This window comes from Rattus norvegicus, chromosome X, assembly GCF_036323735.1.
Source record: "Rattus norvegicus strain BN/NHsdMcwi chromosome X, GRCr8, whole genome shotgun sequence".
Taxonomy (NCBI): domain Eukaryota; kingdom Metazoa; phylum Chordata; class Mammalia; order Rodentia; family Muridae; genus Rattus; species Rattus norvegicus.
This window is the reverse complement of record NC_086039.1, coordinates 23,710,350-23,728,662: the sequence shown is the minus strand read 5'-3', so window position 1 is coordinate 23,728,662 and position 18,313 is coordinate 23,710,350. Positions and strand designations below refer to the sequence as shown.

The 18,313-nt window shown below is 38.0% G+C and overlaps 1 protein-coding gene across 11 annotated transcripts in view; it reads right to left on the bottom strand.

Moving 5' to 3' along the window:
* Wnk3 (WNK lysine deficient protein kinase 3) overlaps window positions 1–18,313 on the bottom strand; it is a 143,013-nt gene that overhangs the window by 13,628 nt on the left and 111,072 nt on the right. For 7 of the 11 annotated variants that reach the window (NM_001411818.1, XM_039099806.2, XM_008773116.4 and 4 more), the window contains 4 exons: window positions 10,034–10,265; window positions 9,518–9,648; window positions 8,091–8,692; window positions 2,857–3,068 (listed from right to left, as the gene is read on the bottom strand). In NM_001411818.1, the coding sequence (NP_001398747.1) occupies window positions 2,857–3,068; window positions 8,091–8,692; window positions 9,518–9,648; window positions 10,034–10,265 (1,177 nt within the window). The remainder of the gene's footprint in view (window positions 1–2,856; window positions 3,069–8,090; window positions 8,693–9,517; window positions 9,649–10,033; window positions 10,266–18,313) is intronic. The other 4 variants (XM_063280058.1, XM_008773118.4, XM_063280059.1 and 1 more) reach the window with 1 other exon arrangement.

Below are 18,313 nucleotides of genomic sequence, written 5' to 3'. Positions count from 1 at the left end.
AACTCAGTAAAAAGCCAAAGGCTAGCAGACTAGATAAAATACATGACCAAATTGCATAACAATGTCCATAATAAATATTATTCATATTAAAAATATAAAAGGGCTGGGAAGATGGCTTAGTGGTGAAGGCACTTGTCACCAAATCTGACAAATTGAATCTGATCTCTAGAACAAACTCCAACAAATTATTCTCTGACATACAAATGCATGTGTGGCATATATATAGGCACACACATGCACAGACACACAAAATAAATTAATTAAAAAATAAAAATATATTAAAGGGATGGGATGGATATAACAACACATAAGTAGTAAACTAAAGAAACTATCTATAATCATATCAGAAATATATACTAATATCAAAAGATGCAATAATCACAAACACATGTAGCCTAGTTCCCAGATGCACAAAGCAAAACTTATAGCATTGAAAAGCAAAGTTCAGGAGCTGAAGGGGTTGCTACCGCATAGGAAGAACAACAATATCAACCAACCAGAACCGCCCCCCAGAGCTCCCAGGGACTAAACCACCAACCACAGAGTACACATGGAGGGACCCATGGCTCCAGCTGCACATGTAGCAGAGGATGGCATTGTCCAGCATCAATAGGAGGAAAAGCCCTTGGTCCTGTGAAAGCTCATTCCCCCAATGTACAGGAATGCCAGGGTGTTGAGGATGGAGTGGGTTGGTGAGAAAGGCAGCATCTTCACAGAAGGAGGGGGAGGAAGGAGAGGGTATGGGAGATGGGGGAAAGGGGATAACATTTGAAATGGAAATACATAAAATATCCGAGAAAAATAAAATTAAAAAAAAAAGAAAAAGAAAGTTCAACAACAGGGAGAGACTACTATAACCCACATTAGATAATTGAACTAATAAGCAAAAGTTTAGGCACAACAGAAAATATAAATAAAAAGAAGCCATTTGGGTAAGCTTCAGGTGTAGTTACTGATAGAGCACTTGCCTAGAATGTACAGGGCTTCTGTGGTTCAATCTTCAGCAAACCACAAAATAAGAAAGAAAGAAAAAACCCCACTATCACAAGGCACCTCTTCTATAATCCTAGAAACTTCAGAGGCCAGGGTAAAGGGATAATTTGAGCCCAACCAAGGTTGGGGACATAGGAAGACTTCACCTCTAAACAAGCAAAACCAATATGTAAACATGCAGGGCATTTGGGAACAAAATGAAGCACAGCTATGAAGCCATCAGAGGTGAAGGTCCTATGACTTCTGATACTGAATCTCCAAAGCTGCCTTCAATCGTAGTCTGTCTACACTTCAATTCTGATTTTAGCAGAATCACTCAAAAGTATAGCTCAGCATAGATGGGACCCCAAACTCAACTATCTTCTTGCCTCAACCTTCCCTGTGCTGGGGCTATAGGTCTATACACCCATATGGGACTGGTGTTCCATCATTGACTTTTCTTTACAGCTGAATAAACTTTCACTGAATTATGTGCTGGTTGTTTTTATCCATTCATCAGCCGATGAACACCTAGGCTAGTTCTACTTTTCTGAGTAGTACAACAATAAAAACAAATGTGTAAAATATGGTGTACTGACCTTCACTATGTACATGGAACCAAAGAAGCCTGACTTGATGAGTAACTTCTTTATTTAGTTAAGTATGGACTCTTTTCCAGAAGTTAAAGAAATGCAGTGGAGGAGCTGGAGAGATGGCCCAGCAATTAAGAGCATTTGTTGGCTCTTTCAGAGGACCTGGATTTGCTTGTCACGCCCCTTCTTAAGTACAGTTCCAGAAGATCGCGCATTGCTTTTTGACCTCCATGGGCACCAAGCGCACCACATTGTGCATACGCACACATGCAGGTAGACATATACAGAAAATATAAGTATTTTTAAAAAGAAATACATTTTTATTTTTTATTTATTTATTTATTTATTTATTTAATTTTTAAGCACATTGGTATTTTGCCTGCATGTATGTCTATGTGAAGGTATAAAATCACTTAGAGCTGGATTACAGACAGTTGTGAGTTGCCATGATGCTAAGAATTGAACCAGGGTCCTCTAGAAATGCAGCTAGTGCTCTTAACTACTGAACCATCTCTCTGAATCCCATTTAAAATATTCTTAAAAATAATATATAATGGTACTGGAGATGGCTCAGTGGTTAAGAGCACTGGCTGCTTTAATAGAAGACCAGAGTTTGGTTCTCAGGTGGCTCACATGTGCCTGTTACTCCAGGAGATCCAATGCCCTCCTCTGGCATCCATAGGCACCCATACACACATGTCCCCACATAGACACACAGACATATACATAAATAAAAATAAAATACATCTTAAGAAGTACTATATAGAGACCTCTTGTTTCAGAACAGCATGAGAGTATTTCAACCAACAAACTTCTAAACCAATTCTAAATGTGAGACTAGTAATTCTTACCAATTGGGACATTTCAGAAACTATGCTAGGACAAGATACCAGCATTCTATCTGTTTGTTTTCCAAATGACAACACAGAACAAACAAACTTAGTTATTTTTGATATCTACCATCAATAAATATTAATCATTATTTCATTAAAGAATATTCAGCACCAAAGGATTTTAGTATTTTTAGATTGTGTATACATCACTGTTTCATATTTATTTAAAATTATTTTAGCTTAAAAAAAAAGCAACTTGTACTATCACTGTTGTACTAATTTTGCTGTTCTTTGACCAGATTTTATTTTTCTTAAGACAGGTTCTCATTATTTAGCCCAGACTGGATTTTTACAATCTTCTTACCTTACTCTCCAGAATACTTCAACAACAGGCATGCCGTACCATGCCCCCTAGATCTGATTCGGCTTTTAAACAATTACATGTAAGATCAATTTACCTTTTACAACAACGAGATTGTCCGAATGTGTCAAGGACTGGGGGCGGCTTCGAAGTTTGCTTTTGAAGGATCTTGGCCTGCGTGGTGATGCAGGTGGCATGGGAACTTCTGAAGATTGCGCTTTGCTGTCTTTAGTTGCTCGAAGGCGTTCATAGAGCTCCTGTAGCTCTTTATTCTGCTGTGTTTGAAGACTGACCACCTCTTGAATGTGTCTGAATAGAAATTATGCAAAGATATTTTAGTAACGTTGTTGCCATGAAGTCAAATTCAAAAACTTTATGACAGTACAAATAAAGCTTTAAAAAACATTAGTAATTTTTGTTTGATTTTTGAGACAGAGTTTATTTGTGGAACAGCCCTGGCTCTGCTGGAACTAGCTCTGTAGACCAGGCTAGCCTTGAATTCAGAGATCCACCTGCCTCTGCCTACAAAGCATTAGTATTAAAAATGGTGTAATGCAGAGTATGTTTACAATTTTAGGATGGAAAACACCTTCCTACGTAATAATACTAATTTATTACAAAAAAAGGATAGACAAACTGATGAAGACTAATCATCTCAATAGAGAAGGAGACAGATAATAAAATGAAATTTAAAGCCAAATAGTTAAATATCAACTTTCTCCTTATTACAGACTATTATTCAGAATATTTAAATAGCTCCTAAAATCAATAATAAAAAAACCTCAATTTTCAAACAGAATACAAACGGGGCTGGAGAGATAGCTCAGTGGCTAAAGGCACACACCGTTCTTCCAGGACTAGGGTTCAATTCCCAGCACCCACATCAGGTAGCTCACAATAACCTGTAAGTCCAGCTCCAGAAGATCTAACTCTTCTGGCCTCTGTGAATATCAGGAGTCACGAGACCACACTCATGGCTAGGGTAACAGGCATATGTCACTATGTCCAGCTAAAATATGTTTTAATTCAATCTGTGTTGTGAAGATATAAAGAAACAAACACATCATGTATTTTGGAATGTAAAATGGTCTGGCTTTACTAGAACATACATTTTTTCTCAGATTTTTTTGGACACAAGGTCTTCCTATGTAACAGTGGCTAGCCTGAAACTCATCAGTTAGCCTTGCTATGTAACAGTGGCTAGCCTGTTAGCCTGAAACTCATCAATTAGCCTTGTAGCATTACTTTGCCTCTACCTCCCAAATCCTGGGATTATGGCATGAGTAACCAACCTGATATCAAACACAATTTCAACCATTATCTATAAGCTTTAAGAGGACAGACATTTTAGCTGTATCCCACAGAAATATCTGTGTGTAAAAAGATAAGTATCATTTATATAAGCAGAACATGGGGAAGACTGAAGGATTTCTTGAGAAAGAAACTTGGATACACTCATTAATTGGAATTGCATGCAGTGATTTTTAAAGGTAGATTTATGCAGATATGAACATTTATAAACGACATTTTAAAGCAAAAAAATATAGACTCGCATGTTTGTTATTTATTTTACTAAGGACAAAAAAGGATATGCACACAGTAAGTGCCTCTGGGAAGGGGAATAACAATCAAAATGTAAATAAATACTCAAGTTAATAAAGATAAAAAAAAGAAGTACAAGGGGTTTTTTAGCTTACTTTTTCATTATGTTACTTGAATATTGTCCTATATATCACTTTTTTGAGGCAGGTTCTTACTATGTAACTTTGCTGGCCTAGAACTCACTATTGCAGACCAGACTAGCCTTGAACCCATAGAGATCTGCCTGTTTCTGCCTCCTGAGTACAGGGATTAAAGGTGTATGCCACAGGCCTGGCCTCAATTTTTAAAATTTAACTTTTTAAATACAAACCTGTACAACTAGAGATTGTCCAAACTAACAGGTAAAAGAAATCTCAGCTTACAGTTGTTGGTCTATAGTGTCTAGTATTGTCTAGTAAATTACTATAAACAAATCACACTGACAAAAGAATGCTAAAGGGCTAGGGATGTAGTCCAGGTGTAGTGAGACAGAAGAGGGAATAGGTGTTCATTCCCTTAGCCACTGCACAGGTTTTAAACACTAAAAAAAATGTTAAACTGTTAATGATAAATTCTTTTGCGTTCCTATTCTAAGCACTCCTGATGTTTGCTTTCCTATTTTAAAAACAAAAAGCCCAGTTACTAGGGGACTATGCAATTTGACTCCCTAACTAGTAGCTCTTGGACTCTTCCTTGCTTCCATGGTTGCTTTGAGTACAAAGACTGTCAGTCAGCCAGATGGACTATTCTTATGCTAGCACCAGCAGTTTTGAACACCCCACTGATGCTTTGAGAAAATGACACGAGTTTACCCGATTGCTCTAGCTTCTAGAGTTAGAGGCAGAGCCTTAACTAGGACTGTTCTAACAGTGTGTTCTCAGCTTTTTACTATCAAAAGCATTGTAGAACTCAGAAGACTGCAAAAACATTCCTCTCTCCCTACAGGGCCAGAGGGGAATAACTTCTAGTGGCCTACAAGAGGGACTGCTGTGGCTGTTGCTAATCAGACAATGCTGTACAAGGTATGCTGTGTTTCATCCAAATCCTCCTCTGGCTATATAAGCAGGCTATTAAGACTCTCTTGTTGAATCCTGTGCTGGCTTCTCTGGTGTAACATTAGAACCAGTATAAAGCTTCTTCTCTGGGGTGGTCTTGTCTTGCTTCTTTTCAGTAGTATAGGCTGGGCTGAAAACACAAAGAAAGAAACAGCAGAGCGAGCAGAGGGAATGAGAGCTGATCAGTGTGCAGGCCTAAGCTATTGAAAGTGGCAAGGCAGTTGGCTGCCTGACAGCTGAAGAAGAGACAGAGTTTGGTTGTCAGCGGACTGAGCTTCAAAATCAGCAAGGTTCAAGTGGTTGTCAGCTGAAGAAGAGGTAGCTCAATACTTCAACTGAGAGGCCAGGCAGGAACTAGGGAGATGGTGGAAATTGAAAGGAAAGAGAGCTGAGGCTGAAAAGGATTGAAAGCTATAAAAGGTCAGAGGAAAGAAACTGCTGTTCCTGGTCACTGGAAGAATTCCAGAGAGCTGTCAAGACTTAAGCATGGAGGGTCTCAGAAACCCTACCCTGGGAGCCCTGGCCATTGCCAAGGGCTGAGGAATCCTGATACCCAGGGCTGCCTATCAGTTGCAGCCACCTGCTGCCAAGGGCTAAGGAATCCCAACTTCCTGGCCCTGTATAATAATTCTAGCATTTTCAAAGCTAAGTGTCTTGCTACTTGTCCTACAGCAGAGCTTAAGACCAGAGAGCACTCCTACCTCCTCCTTCAGGTTACTATTACCAAACACCAAGGGATACAACAGATATCAAGAACCAGTATTTGAAGACCTCATATTTTCTTATTCACAGTTTTCATCAGAGTAGAACAAAAGGCCCACAGATAGTTGATGGGTGAGAGCAGGGTCTTTGTCTAGCATTGCTCAAGCCTGTGTTCAATCCTTAGCACTAGGAGTGAAACCTGCATAGGGGGATCATATCTTTTTTAAAAATTAGGACAGGATAGATTTTTTTGTTTTATTCATTGTTTTGATTTTTTGAGACAGGGTTTCAATATATAGCCCATCTGGCCTGGAATTTGCTATGTAGAATAGGCTGGTCTCAAACTCAAAGGGATCCCCACCTGCCTCCCAAGTTCAGGGATTAAAGGCATGTGTCACTACACCTGTTCCTATTTTGAGTTGGTTTGTAAAAAAAGATTTTTGTTTCCTATAATCAGGAGGCTAGGGCAATAGGAACTTGGCTAATTTGAGGCCAGCCTTGGCTACATGGCAAGACCATATTTCAGACCATAAAACATAAATAGAACACTAACATCAGAAATAAAAAAAGCACTTTAAAAATAAGTATTGTACCGGGGTTGGGGATTTAGCTCAGTGGTAGAGCGCTTGCCTAGCAAGCGCAAGGTCCTGGGTTCGGTCCCCAGCTCCAAAAAAAAAAAAAAAAAGTATTGTACCATAAAATCTCAGTATACCTAAATGTCATAGTATTAAATATATTGAAAAATTGAAATACATATAATATAAAACATGTATATGTATGTATTTTAGTTAATTTTTGCTGTATTAATTATTATTATTTATGTGTATGATTTGTGTGTTTGTGAAGGCCAGAAGAAAAGTTTCAGGAGTTGGGTCTCTTCTTCCACTGTGGCTTCTGGGAATTAAACTTTGGCTGCCAGGCTTGCATGGCACTTTTCCAAGTAGATCGTGAATTTGTAATAGCGTTAACTTTTTTTGGTGGAGGTGGCGGTGATAATATTGTTATTGCTATGACAGCACATGCCTGTAACTTCAGCCCTTGGGAGGTGAAGGCAACAGGGTCAGGAGTTCAAGATCATTCCTAGCTTAATTTAGCAAGTCTAAGGTTAGTCTGGTGTATGAAACCAAACACCAAACATATTAAACAGCACTCTGCATGGAAAAACATATTGTCATAGTATCATTCTAAAATGTTATGAACTCCTTTGCTTAATAACAAGTTTCATCTTAGAAGGATCTTATATTTTCCTAAAGATAAACTAGTGTCTTTGACTATATTCATTAGCTAGCTATCTACTAAAAAAAGGTAATAAGAGTTGTAAATTCTTACTTCAAGAGTCCTAAAGGACAAGGACTGAAAAAGCAAAAGGCTGTAATAACAGCACAAAGGAGGCAGAAGCAGGATGAATCACCACAAATTTGAGGTCAACAAAGATTATCTCCAGGCCAGGCTGAACTACATAGTAAAGCCGCTCACTGGTTAACTGTTCTTCCAGAGGACTCAGATTCAATTCCCAGTAACCACATGGTGGCTCACAGCTGCCTGTGAGTCCTGATCCAGGGGATCTGACTCCTTCAAAACATCAACATATATAAAATTAAAATAAATTATTAACACCCCCCCACAAAAAGAACTGGAGAGATGGTTCATAGTTAAGAGTATCAGGTACTATTCAACAAGACCCAGATTCAATTCCCAGCACCCACATGGTGGCTAACAACTGTCTGTAACTCCAGTTCTAGGGGGATATCCAACTACCTCTTCTGACCTTCTGCACCCAAACACACAAAACAATTTTAAAAACTAAAATAAAATTATTTTATATACAATGATTTTATATATAATGATTTTTACAATAGAATCCATTACAGTTTTACCACAGAAAAGTTTTAATCATCAAATGCCACTAATCCTCAATTAGCTATAAAGCAAAAATTGAGTTCTATAAACCTCTAAACAATTTTACTTGTTACAGAAGAGAGAGCGTCCTTACTTTTCCCGTAATCTTTGAAGCTCCGCTTTCAAGTCCTCATCCTCGATTTCTGATTCATTGTCACTGCTCATTGGAGAAGATGGAGAGTAGAAGAGTGAACTCTGTGTTTGAGCACGGGCTGGTAAATGCTGACCACTCTTTGGAGCAGCTTTTGCCACTGACTTTCCACTGCCAGCAGGAGTGGCTGAAAATTCATTAGTACATGTCTGTTTCCCAGGAGTTGATTCATCTTTTTCTTTATCTAACATTTCAGACCCAGACTGCACACTAATTCCTGTAGTAGAAGTTTCTTCCACATTCTTTTCTGTTGTCACTGAAGACACACTGGTCTCACGAGCTGTGCTCAAAGATAAGATGTCACCTTGTTCAGGGTCTCCTTTATCTTCTTTAAAGGTTTCATAAAGAGTTCGTAACTTTTGTGAAGAAACTGAAGCTTTATGAGTGGGTATGGCAGGTTCCACTTCGATCAACTGTGTCACTGCAGCTTCAGTAAAGGTTAGTGCTTGCTCGTTAGACTGGGCTGTCGTTTTCTTCGATGGCGGTCTATGTTCTTTTCCAAAAGACATCATTTTCACTGGCTGCTGCTGAGGAACTGTAATCACCTGAAACAAAAAGGTAAATTGTCTGGTTCTACCTAATAAGAGGGTAAACCTCATAAGGAAATTCACTAACAAAATAACTAACACAGCATAGACAAATGGAAGAGCTGATTTGACATATATAATACTTGTTAATAACAAAACTTATACTGTCTACAGTCTGTCTTTCGATTGGGGCTCTTGGACAAATTAGCTTCACATTACTCAAATAAAATCCCACTATAAAATTTGCTGTGATTCTAAATGACATGAAATTAAATTAAGGAGCCAGGAGAGACAGATCAGCAGTTAAGTGTATTCTCTGCTTTCGCCGAGGACCAGGGTTTGGCTTCCATCACCTATATGGTGGCTCACAACTATCTGTAACTCCAGCTCACACGGATCTGATACCCTCTTCTGGCCTCTGTGGGAATCCCTCAACGCATATATATACATACACATATGAATAAAAACAATAAATCTAGAAAAGGAGATTAAATTGATAAAAATGATGACCCCTAAAAGGATTATTTCTGTGTTCATTTACAAGTATCTTTAGATTTACCTTCAATAATATAAGGTGAAAAGGTAAAGAAATTTTATATCTTTCTGTATAATATAAATATATTACATCTTATATAAATATACATGAAGAAGTTAGCTATAGAATGATTTACAGCTAAAGTAAGGATCATCCACAGATCAATTTTAATTGCTGTCATTTTTTTATAGTGCTGGGGATAGAACCCAGGATGATAGATGGTGGGCAAACTCTACCATGAAGCTGTATCACCAGCCCCGTTTCCCCTCACTAGGCGCCCAATGAAAAAGTCAACCAAAGACACAAACCTGGAACCGACCCCGCTGAAATGATCCACTCATCGCTTTACATCTACTCAAAGCCCTAGTATCAGCTGAGAACTCCCGTGTCAGCGGAATGGGATCAGAAGCAATTGCTGATCTTTTATCTTCTGTTTCCACTGTAAGGTTTGTCAAATTATAAGCAGAAAAGAGAAAATAATTTTTAAGACAAATTTGTTTACATTACCAAAAATGAAGAAAAGCAGAAAGTTTAACCCTCACTAATAATTAAAAGGTGTTAATGTATAAGCAACATTGTTTAAATCCCTAACTCTAAATCAGACATGGCAAGATTTATCCCAATACTTAGTATCTATATGAAATGAATAACTGAAAAACCAAATTAGTTACAAAAGAAAATAAAATGGCAACACATTAATGGGATATTTAACATACATGAGCTACATGGAAAACATGGCAAGATTTGAGTATGAACGACAAAAAATAAAAAGTAGATGAAAAATGATGTTACCTAGTCTATGTCCCTGACTGTAAGCACACTACCTTGACGAACTTTTGATCTCTTGAAAAAGCTGGTTGACTGCCGTAGCCTGTATGCCCAGCTTTTTAATTTTCGAGTCCAGGATTTCCTGCTAATAGGATTTTTGAGACTAGGACAAGTAAAGCTTAGGCCAAAATATCCACCTCCTGTCTGCAGATGAATGGTTCCATCGCTTGACACAGCAGCAGGATAGGCCTCTGGATCCCCTGGAAGTGAAGCATCTGGGGACATCTCCTAATGGAGACAAAACCAAAGAAAAACAAGGTGGTAATAATTTAGGTAAGGCAAATAAGTTTTTGGAATGCTAGACTTTCTTTATATGGATTTATAACTAACCAAAAATAGTATACTATGAACTGTTGCAGTAACACCACTATATCAGACTGAAACTGAAGCCTTGACATTTCTTTGGAAATATTATGTCTTTAAATAAAGTCAAACAATATTAATTTTCCAGGCCAAGATATTTATTATCAACCTTGAAAACTAAAATTAAAAATAAGTTTTTTGCATGTGCCAAATAACTGAAAATTTTTTGGTGCACTAGAGACAAAGTACATGTAAGCCAGGCTGTCCTTGATCCAGCTCTCACTGTCTTTACCTGCCAAGGGTATGCAGTACCATGACTGGATATAAATGCTATTAAATGAAATGTTAGTTTGCTCTCCTATTACTTAAGAGTTCAAGATTCTAGATATGTCATACGATAGAAAAACAAGATATTTAATGTCACTGTTTGAGTGACAAAGAAATATGAAGTAATTATTGTGCATTCGTGTTCTAAAACTTTTATATTAAACCACGATTGCTATAAAACTAGAATCTTTTTGTCCTACTATTCCCCCCACCCCCCGCAATACCCATAATTACTTTCTGTGCCTGAGTACTTTAAAAATAAATTATTCTTGCATACCTGGAATGAAGCCTACTTTATCGTGGTGAATGATGGTTTTTATGTGTTCTTGGATTCAGTTTTCGAGAATTTTATTTAGTATTTTTGCACTGATATTCATAAGCAAGATTGGTCTGAAATTCTCTTTTTTGGTAGGGTCCTTGAGGGGTTTAGGTATCAGAGTAATTATGGCTTCATAGAATGAATTAGGTAGTATTCCTTCTGTTTCTATTTTATGGAATAGTTTGAGGAATATTGGTACCATGTCTTCTTTGAAGGTCTGGTAGAATTCTGAACTAAATCCATCTGACCCTGGGTTTTTTTTGGTGGGGGGGTTGGGAGATTTTTTAATAACTTCTTCTATTTCCTTATGGAATATGGGCCTGTTTAGAAAATTTACCTGTTCTTTATTTAACTTTGGTATATGGTATCTGTCTAGAAAATCATCCATTTCTTTCATCTAGATTTTCCAGTTTTGTTCAGTTATAGGCTTTTGTAGTAGGATCTGATGATTTTTTAAATTTCCTCCGTTTATGTTGTTATGTCCCCTTTTTCATTTCTGATTTTGTGAATTTGGATACTGCCTCTGGACCTTTTAGTTTGGCTAAGGGTTTATCTATATTGTTGATTCTCTCAAAGAACCAGCTTTTGGTTTTGTTGATTCTTTGTATTGTTCTCTTTTTTTCTATTTGGTTGACTTCAGCCCTGAGTTTGACTATTTCCTGCCTTCTACTCCTGTTGGGTGAGTTTGCTTCTTTTGTTCTAGAGCTCTCATGTGTGCTGTTAAGTTGCTAGGGTAAGATCTCTCCAGTTTCTTTACAAGGGCACTTACGGTTATGAATTTCCCTCTTAGCACTGCTTTCATTATGTCCCAGGGATTCAAGGGTGGTTTAATATACAAAAATCCATTAGTGTATTCAACCATACAAACTCAAAGGAAAAAAAATCACATAATCAACTACTTAGATGCAGAAAAAGCATTTGACAAAATATAACACCCCTTCATGTTAAAAGTTTTGGAGATCAGGAATTCAAGGCCCATACCTAAACATAATGAAAGCAATTTGCTGCAAACCAACAGCCAATATCAAATTAAATGGAGAGATACTTGAGGCAATCCCATTAAAATCTTGGACAAGACAAGGATGCCCACTCTCCCCATATCTATTCAATATAGTACTCAAAATGCTAGCTAGAACAATAAGACAACAAAAAGATCAAAGGCATACAATTTGGCAGAAAAAAATAACGTTTGTCATTATTTGCAGATGATATGATAGTATAAATAAGCAACCCCAAAAACTCTACCAGAGAACTTCTCCAGTTGATAAACAACTTCAGCAAAGAGGCCAGATATCAAATTAATTCAAATAAATCAGTAGCCTCCCTCTACTCAAAGGATAAACAGACTGAGAAAGAAATTAGGAAAATAACTACCTTCACAATAGCCACAAATATTAAATAATATAAATATAAAGCATCTTGGGATAATTCTAACCAAACAAGTGAAAGATCTTTATGATAAGAACTTCAAGTCTCTCAAGAAAGAAAGCAAAGAAGATCTCAAAAAATGAAGAGATCTCCCATGCTCATGGATTGGCAGCAATCTACAGATTCAATGCAATCCCCATCAAAATCCCAACACAATTCTTCAAAGACACAGAAAAAGCAATTCTCAAGTTCATCTGGAAAGTCAAAAAACCCAAAATAGCAAAAACAATTCATAACAACAAAAGAATGGCTGGGGAATCACCACTCCTGACTTCAAGCTCTACCACAGAGCAAGAGTGATAAAAATATGCATGGTATTGGTACAGAGACAGACAGGTTGATCAATGGAATAGAATTGGAGACCCAGAAATAAAAACCACACACTTACACAAACTTGATCTTTCACAAAAAAGCCAAAATATACAATGGAAAAATGAAAGTATCTTCAATAAATGGGGCTCATCTAACTAGCTTCTGTATGTAGAAAAATGAAAATAGACTTATATTTGTCACCATGCACAAAGCTCAAGTCAAAGTGGACCAAGGACCTCAATATAAAACCAGATACACTCAATCTAATAGAAGAGAAAGTGGGAAAGAACCTTGAATTCATTTGCACAGGGGGAAATTTCATAAACAGAACTCCAATGGTTCATGCTCTAAGATCAAGAATTAATAAATGGGACCTCATGAAACTGGAAAGCCTCTGTAATAAAAGACATAGTCAATAAGACAAAATTGGCATCCTACAGACTGGGAAAAAAATCTTCACTAACTTCACATCCGATAAAGAGCTAATATCCAAAACATATAAAGAACTCAAGAAACAAACCACCAAAAAAACCAAACAACCTAACCAAAAAATGGGGTATAGAACTAAACAGAGAATTTACAACAGAGGAATCTCAAATAGTGAGAAGCACCTAAAGAAAAGTTCGAAGTCCTTAGTGATCAGAGAAATACAAATCAAAACGACCCTGAGATTACACCTTACACCAATCATAATGGCTAAGATCAAAACCTCAGGTGACAACAGTTGTTGGCAAGGATATGGAGAAAGAGGAACACTCCTCCATTGTTCATGCAATTGCAAACTGGTACTCTGAAAATCAATTTGGAAGTTTCTCAGAAAACTGGAAATAGATTTACATAAAGACCCAGCAATACCACTCTTGGGAATATACCCAAAAGATGCTCCACCATGGCACAGGGGCACATGTTCTACTATGTTCATAGTGGCCTTATTTGTGATAGCCAGAAGCTGGAAACAACCTAGATGCCCCACAATGAAAGAAGGGATACAGAAAATGTGGTTCATTTATACAATAGAACACTATTCAGCTATTAAGAACGGGGACATCCTGAGTTTTGCAAGCAAATGGATGGAAATAGAAAATGTCATCCTGAGTGAGGTAACTCAGACCCAAAAGGACATGCATGATATATTCTCAATAATAAGTGGATATTAGTCAAAAAAGTACAGAATAACCAGACACAGTCCACAGAACTCAAAAATTCAACTAGCTGAAGGGTCCAAATGAGGAGGATGCACCAGTTCCACTTGGGAGGGAGAAGAAAGCAACCACAAGGGGAAGGGAGGGAGGGGTAGGGGAAGAAAGAGGGATGGGGGAGGGGGTAGAGAGGAACATGATCTAGTAATGGGTTGGGGAAAAGGACTGAAGCTCTGAGGGCCATAGAAAGAATGGAAACAGGGTCCTTGGGAGGACCCTGGGAGGAAGGAGGTTGGGAGGACCCTCTACAATGTACCAGAGACCTGGGAAGTGAGAGACTCTCAGGACTCAAAGAGGGGGGGACCCTACATGAAAGGGCCCTACAGTGGAGAGAGGGAACTTGTAGAGCCCACCTTCAGCAGAAAGACAGGGCAACTAGTGAGGGATGGGGTTGCCATCCCACAGTCAAAAGTCTGACCCATAATTCTTCCTTTCTGAAAGAAATATAGTGATGGAAATGGAGAAAAGCCTGAGGAAAAGAAGATCCAGTGACAGGTCCAAAGTGGGATCCAGCTCAAGGGGAGGCCCCACAAGCTAACATCATTATGGAGGCTATGGAGCACTCACAAAAAGGTGCCTATCATGCATGATTGCCCTCTGCAAGACCCCAACAAGCAGCTGAAAGAGTCAGATACAGATATGTGCATTCAACCAATCAACAGAAGCTGCTGACCCCTGTGGTTGAGTTAGGGAAAAGCTGGAAGAAGCTGAGAATGAGAGTAATCCTATAGGAGGACCAGCAGTCTCAATTAACCTGGACCCCTGAGCTCTCAGACACTGGATCATCAATGAGACAGCATATACCAGCTGAGATGAGGCAGCCAATACATACATACATATACAGCAGAGGACTCCCAGGTTCCGTCAGAGAAGAAGCACCTAACCCTCAAGAGACTGGAGGCCCCAGGGAGTTTAGAGGTCTGGAGGGTTGGGTGGGTTGGGCACATCCTAGTGGAGACAGTGGGGGACAGGAAGAGGTATGGGATGTGGAACAGTAGGAGGGTGGACCAGGAGGGGAATAAAATCTTGAATGTAAAAATAAAAACAAATTTAATAAAAACAAATTGTCCATGGCAATTAATAAAAAAAAAGTTAATGCATAGAACCACAGATACTTTTGGGATATAAGAAAAGTTATAATAATAGATTAAAAGTAAATATAAAATCATATAGGATGGGATATAGCATTTGTTTAAAGGGAGACAGCAATCCTACATGATAATAAGCATTATTAACATTTAGAACAAATCAGGAGTTATCAAAGAGAAAATTTTGGATTAGAGATGTTGTTCAGTTGACAGAGGACTTGCCTAACAAGCACAAGGTCCTAGGTTTGATTCCCAGAACTACATGAAGTGTTTATGTGGATTCCATCATAATCATAGTACCCAGAATGTGGAAGTAGGTTTATTAGGTAGAGGCAGATCATCTTTGGTTATATAGAAAATTTGAGGCCAGCTTAGGATGCATGAAAGGTTGTCTCAAAAAAAGTGAAATTTTGATCAATCAGTAAGCAAGTTTCTGAAGTCACATTTTGAGTTAGCAACACTGCAATTTTACTTATGAGAGAAAAAAACTTGTAAAAATACAACATTGTTGCAGTAAGATTAAAAAAGTGGTAGAACTGGTTCCCATGTATTCTCACTAGGTGCGGATTTGTGGGAGCCTCGTGCTCCAGCTGTTTCTCTGCCAGCCACTTTTATACACTGTCCCCTTGGCAGGTAAAATCAAAATTCCCAAAACTTGTAATTTAGAAATTAGATTTATATGTTAAATACTCAATCCACAATACATCCACAGAATAAATTCACTGCCAATTAATAAAGATAGAAACCTCCCACCTAGACAAGATAAAATTGACCTAGACCACCTGGATGAGAATCATCTTCCTCCGTGGTCTCCATCTTGATTCCTCTCCTTCCTAGACTTTTCCCTGCCTACCCTTCCTTCTCATCTAATGATAGGCTATGCCTTATCCTGGACCCACCTTGCTGCATAATGACATCATCCTACACAACATTTCAGAAAGTACTAAAATGATCCCATTGAAATTATAGGTAAGATCTATTCTAATGTGATAAATAAAACAAGATAGGATATTTAATAGAAATTTTAGTTTTAATGAGCAAGAGAAATACTTAGACACAAAAAAAAAACTGATATAGACACAAGAATTTATGACAGCAGCAAGAAAACACAGACCATAATATATGTAGGAACTGTTTCAAGAGGCTATACACTCAGGTGGTAGTATACAGAGGAACCTGGGCAATGAAAAGGATGCTTCTAAAATTCCACCCCATTTTTGTCCTATTGGTCTTTTCAATGTATTATATTTTTAAAGATCCTTCTACTTAACAACGTTTAATTGGGGCTTCTTTGATTCCTTGAACAAATTTCTACCTGTAAATGCCACTTCTATGTATAAGTCTTTTACTGAATATTAATATTTTAATTTATTGTAGCCCTTTAGTTACGCTATTGACAGGCTGTTAAATACTAGAATGTGAACTTCATAAAAGGTTTGACTTACTGCTCAAAAGACAGTTACTAAATGGAAGAGTACAATGGTTGAGGTACTAAAGAAAAAACAGCCTTTCCACATCCCTTATCTCCACATCAAGCAAAAAGACATCAGAGCATCTGCTCCCAAAATAGAGCAGAAAGAAGAAATAGATTTGGGCCAAGAGAGAAGTCAGTAAGAAGCAAAGACAACATCCAACAGGAAGAGTAAGCCCAGCTGGCTTTGTAGACTAGCTACTACAGCTACCCTGAAGGCAGCATTAAAATCAGTGCTGGAGTGAGGGTTCAGTGGTTAAAGGCAACCAGGTATGGTTCTCAGAACCTACATGGTGGCTCACAGCCATCATCAGTAACTCTAGGAATCAAACACCTCTTCTGATCTCAGTGGGCTCCTTCATACACATGGTACATATACATAAACATCGGGCATACATACATACATATACATAAAATTAAACACAAATATTTTTAAAAACAAAGAATGGATTGCAGTTACTAGAAATTCAAAAATGCAATCTTCATTGCAAAAAAGACTAATAAGACAATATAATCTACTTAAAAATAAAAAAATTATATCATTACAAAATGCAGAGGAACAAAGAGAGGAAAGCATGATATGAAAAGTTAATATGGGAGAAAAATAGGAAATAAGATTATCTTCACTTATAGATGATAAAATTTTATACATGGAAAACCCAAAGCTGGATGTTGTAGTATATGCTTTTAATCCCAGCACTCAGATGTAGGTAGGTGGATCTTTGTGAGTTCAAAATCAACATGATCTACAGAGTGAGACCCTGTCTCAAAAGGAAAGAAACACAAAATTGAGGGTTGGGAGATGGCTTAGTGGGTAAAGCACTTACTATGAAAGCATGAGGAACTGAGTTCAGATCCTCTGAGCAAGATGTCTAGCTATATTACTCAAATCAGTGATCCTGCCACAACAGAACAGTGAAGAGTGATCAAGGACACTGTAGTAGTTTGAATATGTTTGGTCCAGGGAGTGGCACCATTAGGAGGTGTGACCTTTTTGGAGTAGGTGTGTCACTGTGGGTGTGGGCTTTGTGGCCCTCTTCCTAGCTGCCTAGAAGTCTTCTGTTTGTCTTTGGATGAAGATGTACAACTCTCAACTCCTGCTACACCATGCCTGCCTAGATGCTGCCATGCTTCCACCATGATGATAATGGACTGAACCTCTGACCCTGTAAGTCAGCCCCAATTAAACGTTGTCCTTATAAGAGTCGCCTTGGTCATAGTATCTGTTCACAGCAGTAAAACCCCAACTAAGACAGAAGTTGGAACCAGGGACTGGGGTATTGCTGTGATAAGCTTGACCATGCTTTTGTTTAGAAGAATGTAGATTTTGGCTTTGGATTTTGAAAGCAGTGGAATGCTTTAAGTGGGGCTTAATAGGCTATCCTAGTAGGAATATGGAAGACTTTGTCGCTAGAGTGATTTGAATTGTGTTGTGTGGACCTAGCTCAAGAGGTTTCAATGGAGAAGAATTTCAGTATATGGCATAGAGACTGTTCTTGTGGTATTTTGATAAAGAATGTGGCTGCTTTTTGCCATTATCCAAGGAGTATGCCTGAGGCTAAGGTGAAGAGATTTAGATTAATTGTTTTGAAAAGGGAAGTTTCAAAACAGTCTTGTATAAATTCTGTTGTGTAGTTGCTTTTATGAAGAGTGTTTTAATGAAAAGGAGCAAGCTGAGAAAGGAAAATACAAAATATATGGCTCAAGTATTAAAGGGGCATCAGGAAGTAGAATGAAGCTGAATCCTATGTTCCAGAGATAACAGATTAAGGAAGTGGGACCTTGGGACAAAATCTTTCCCCCAATACACACAAGAAAGAGAAAAGGAA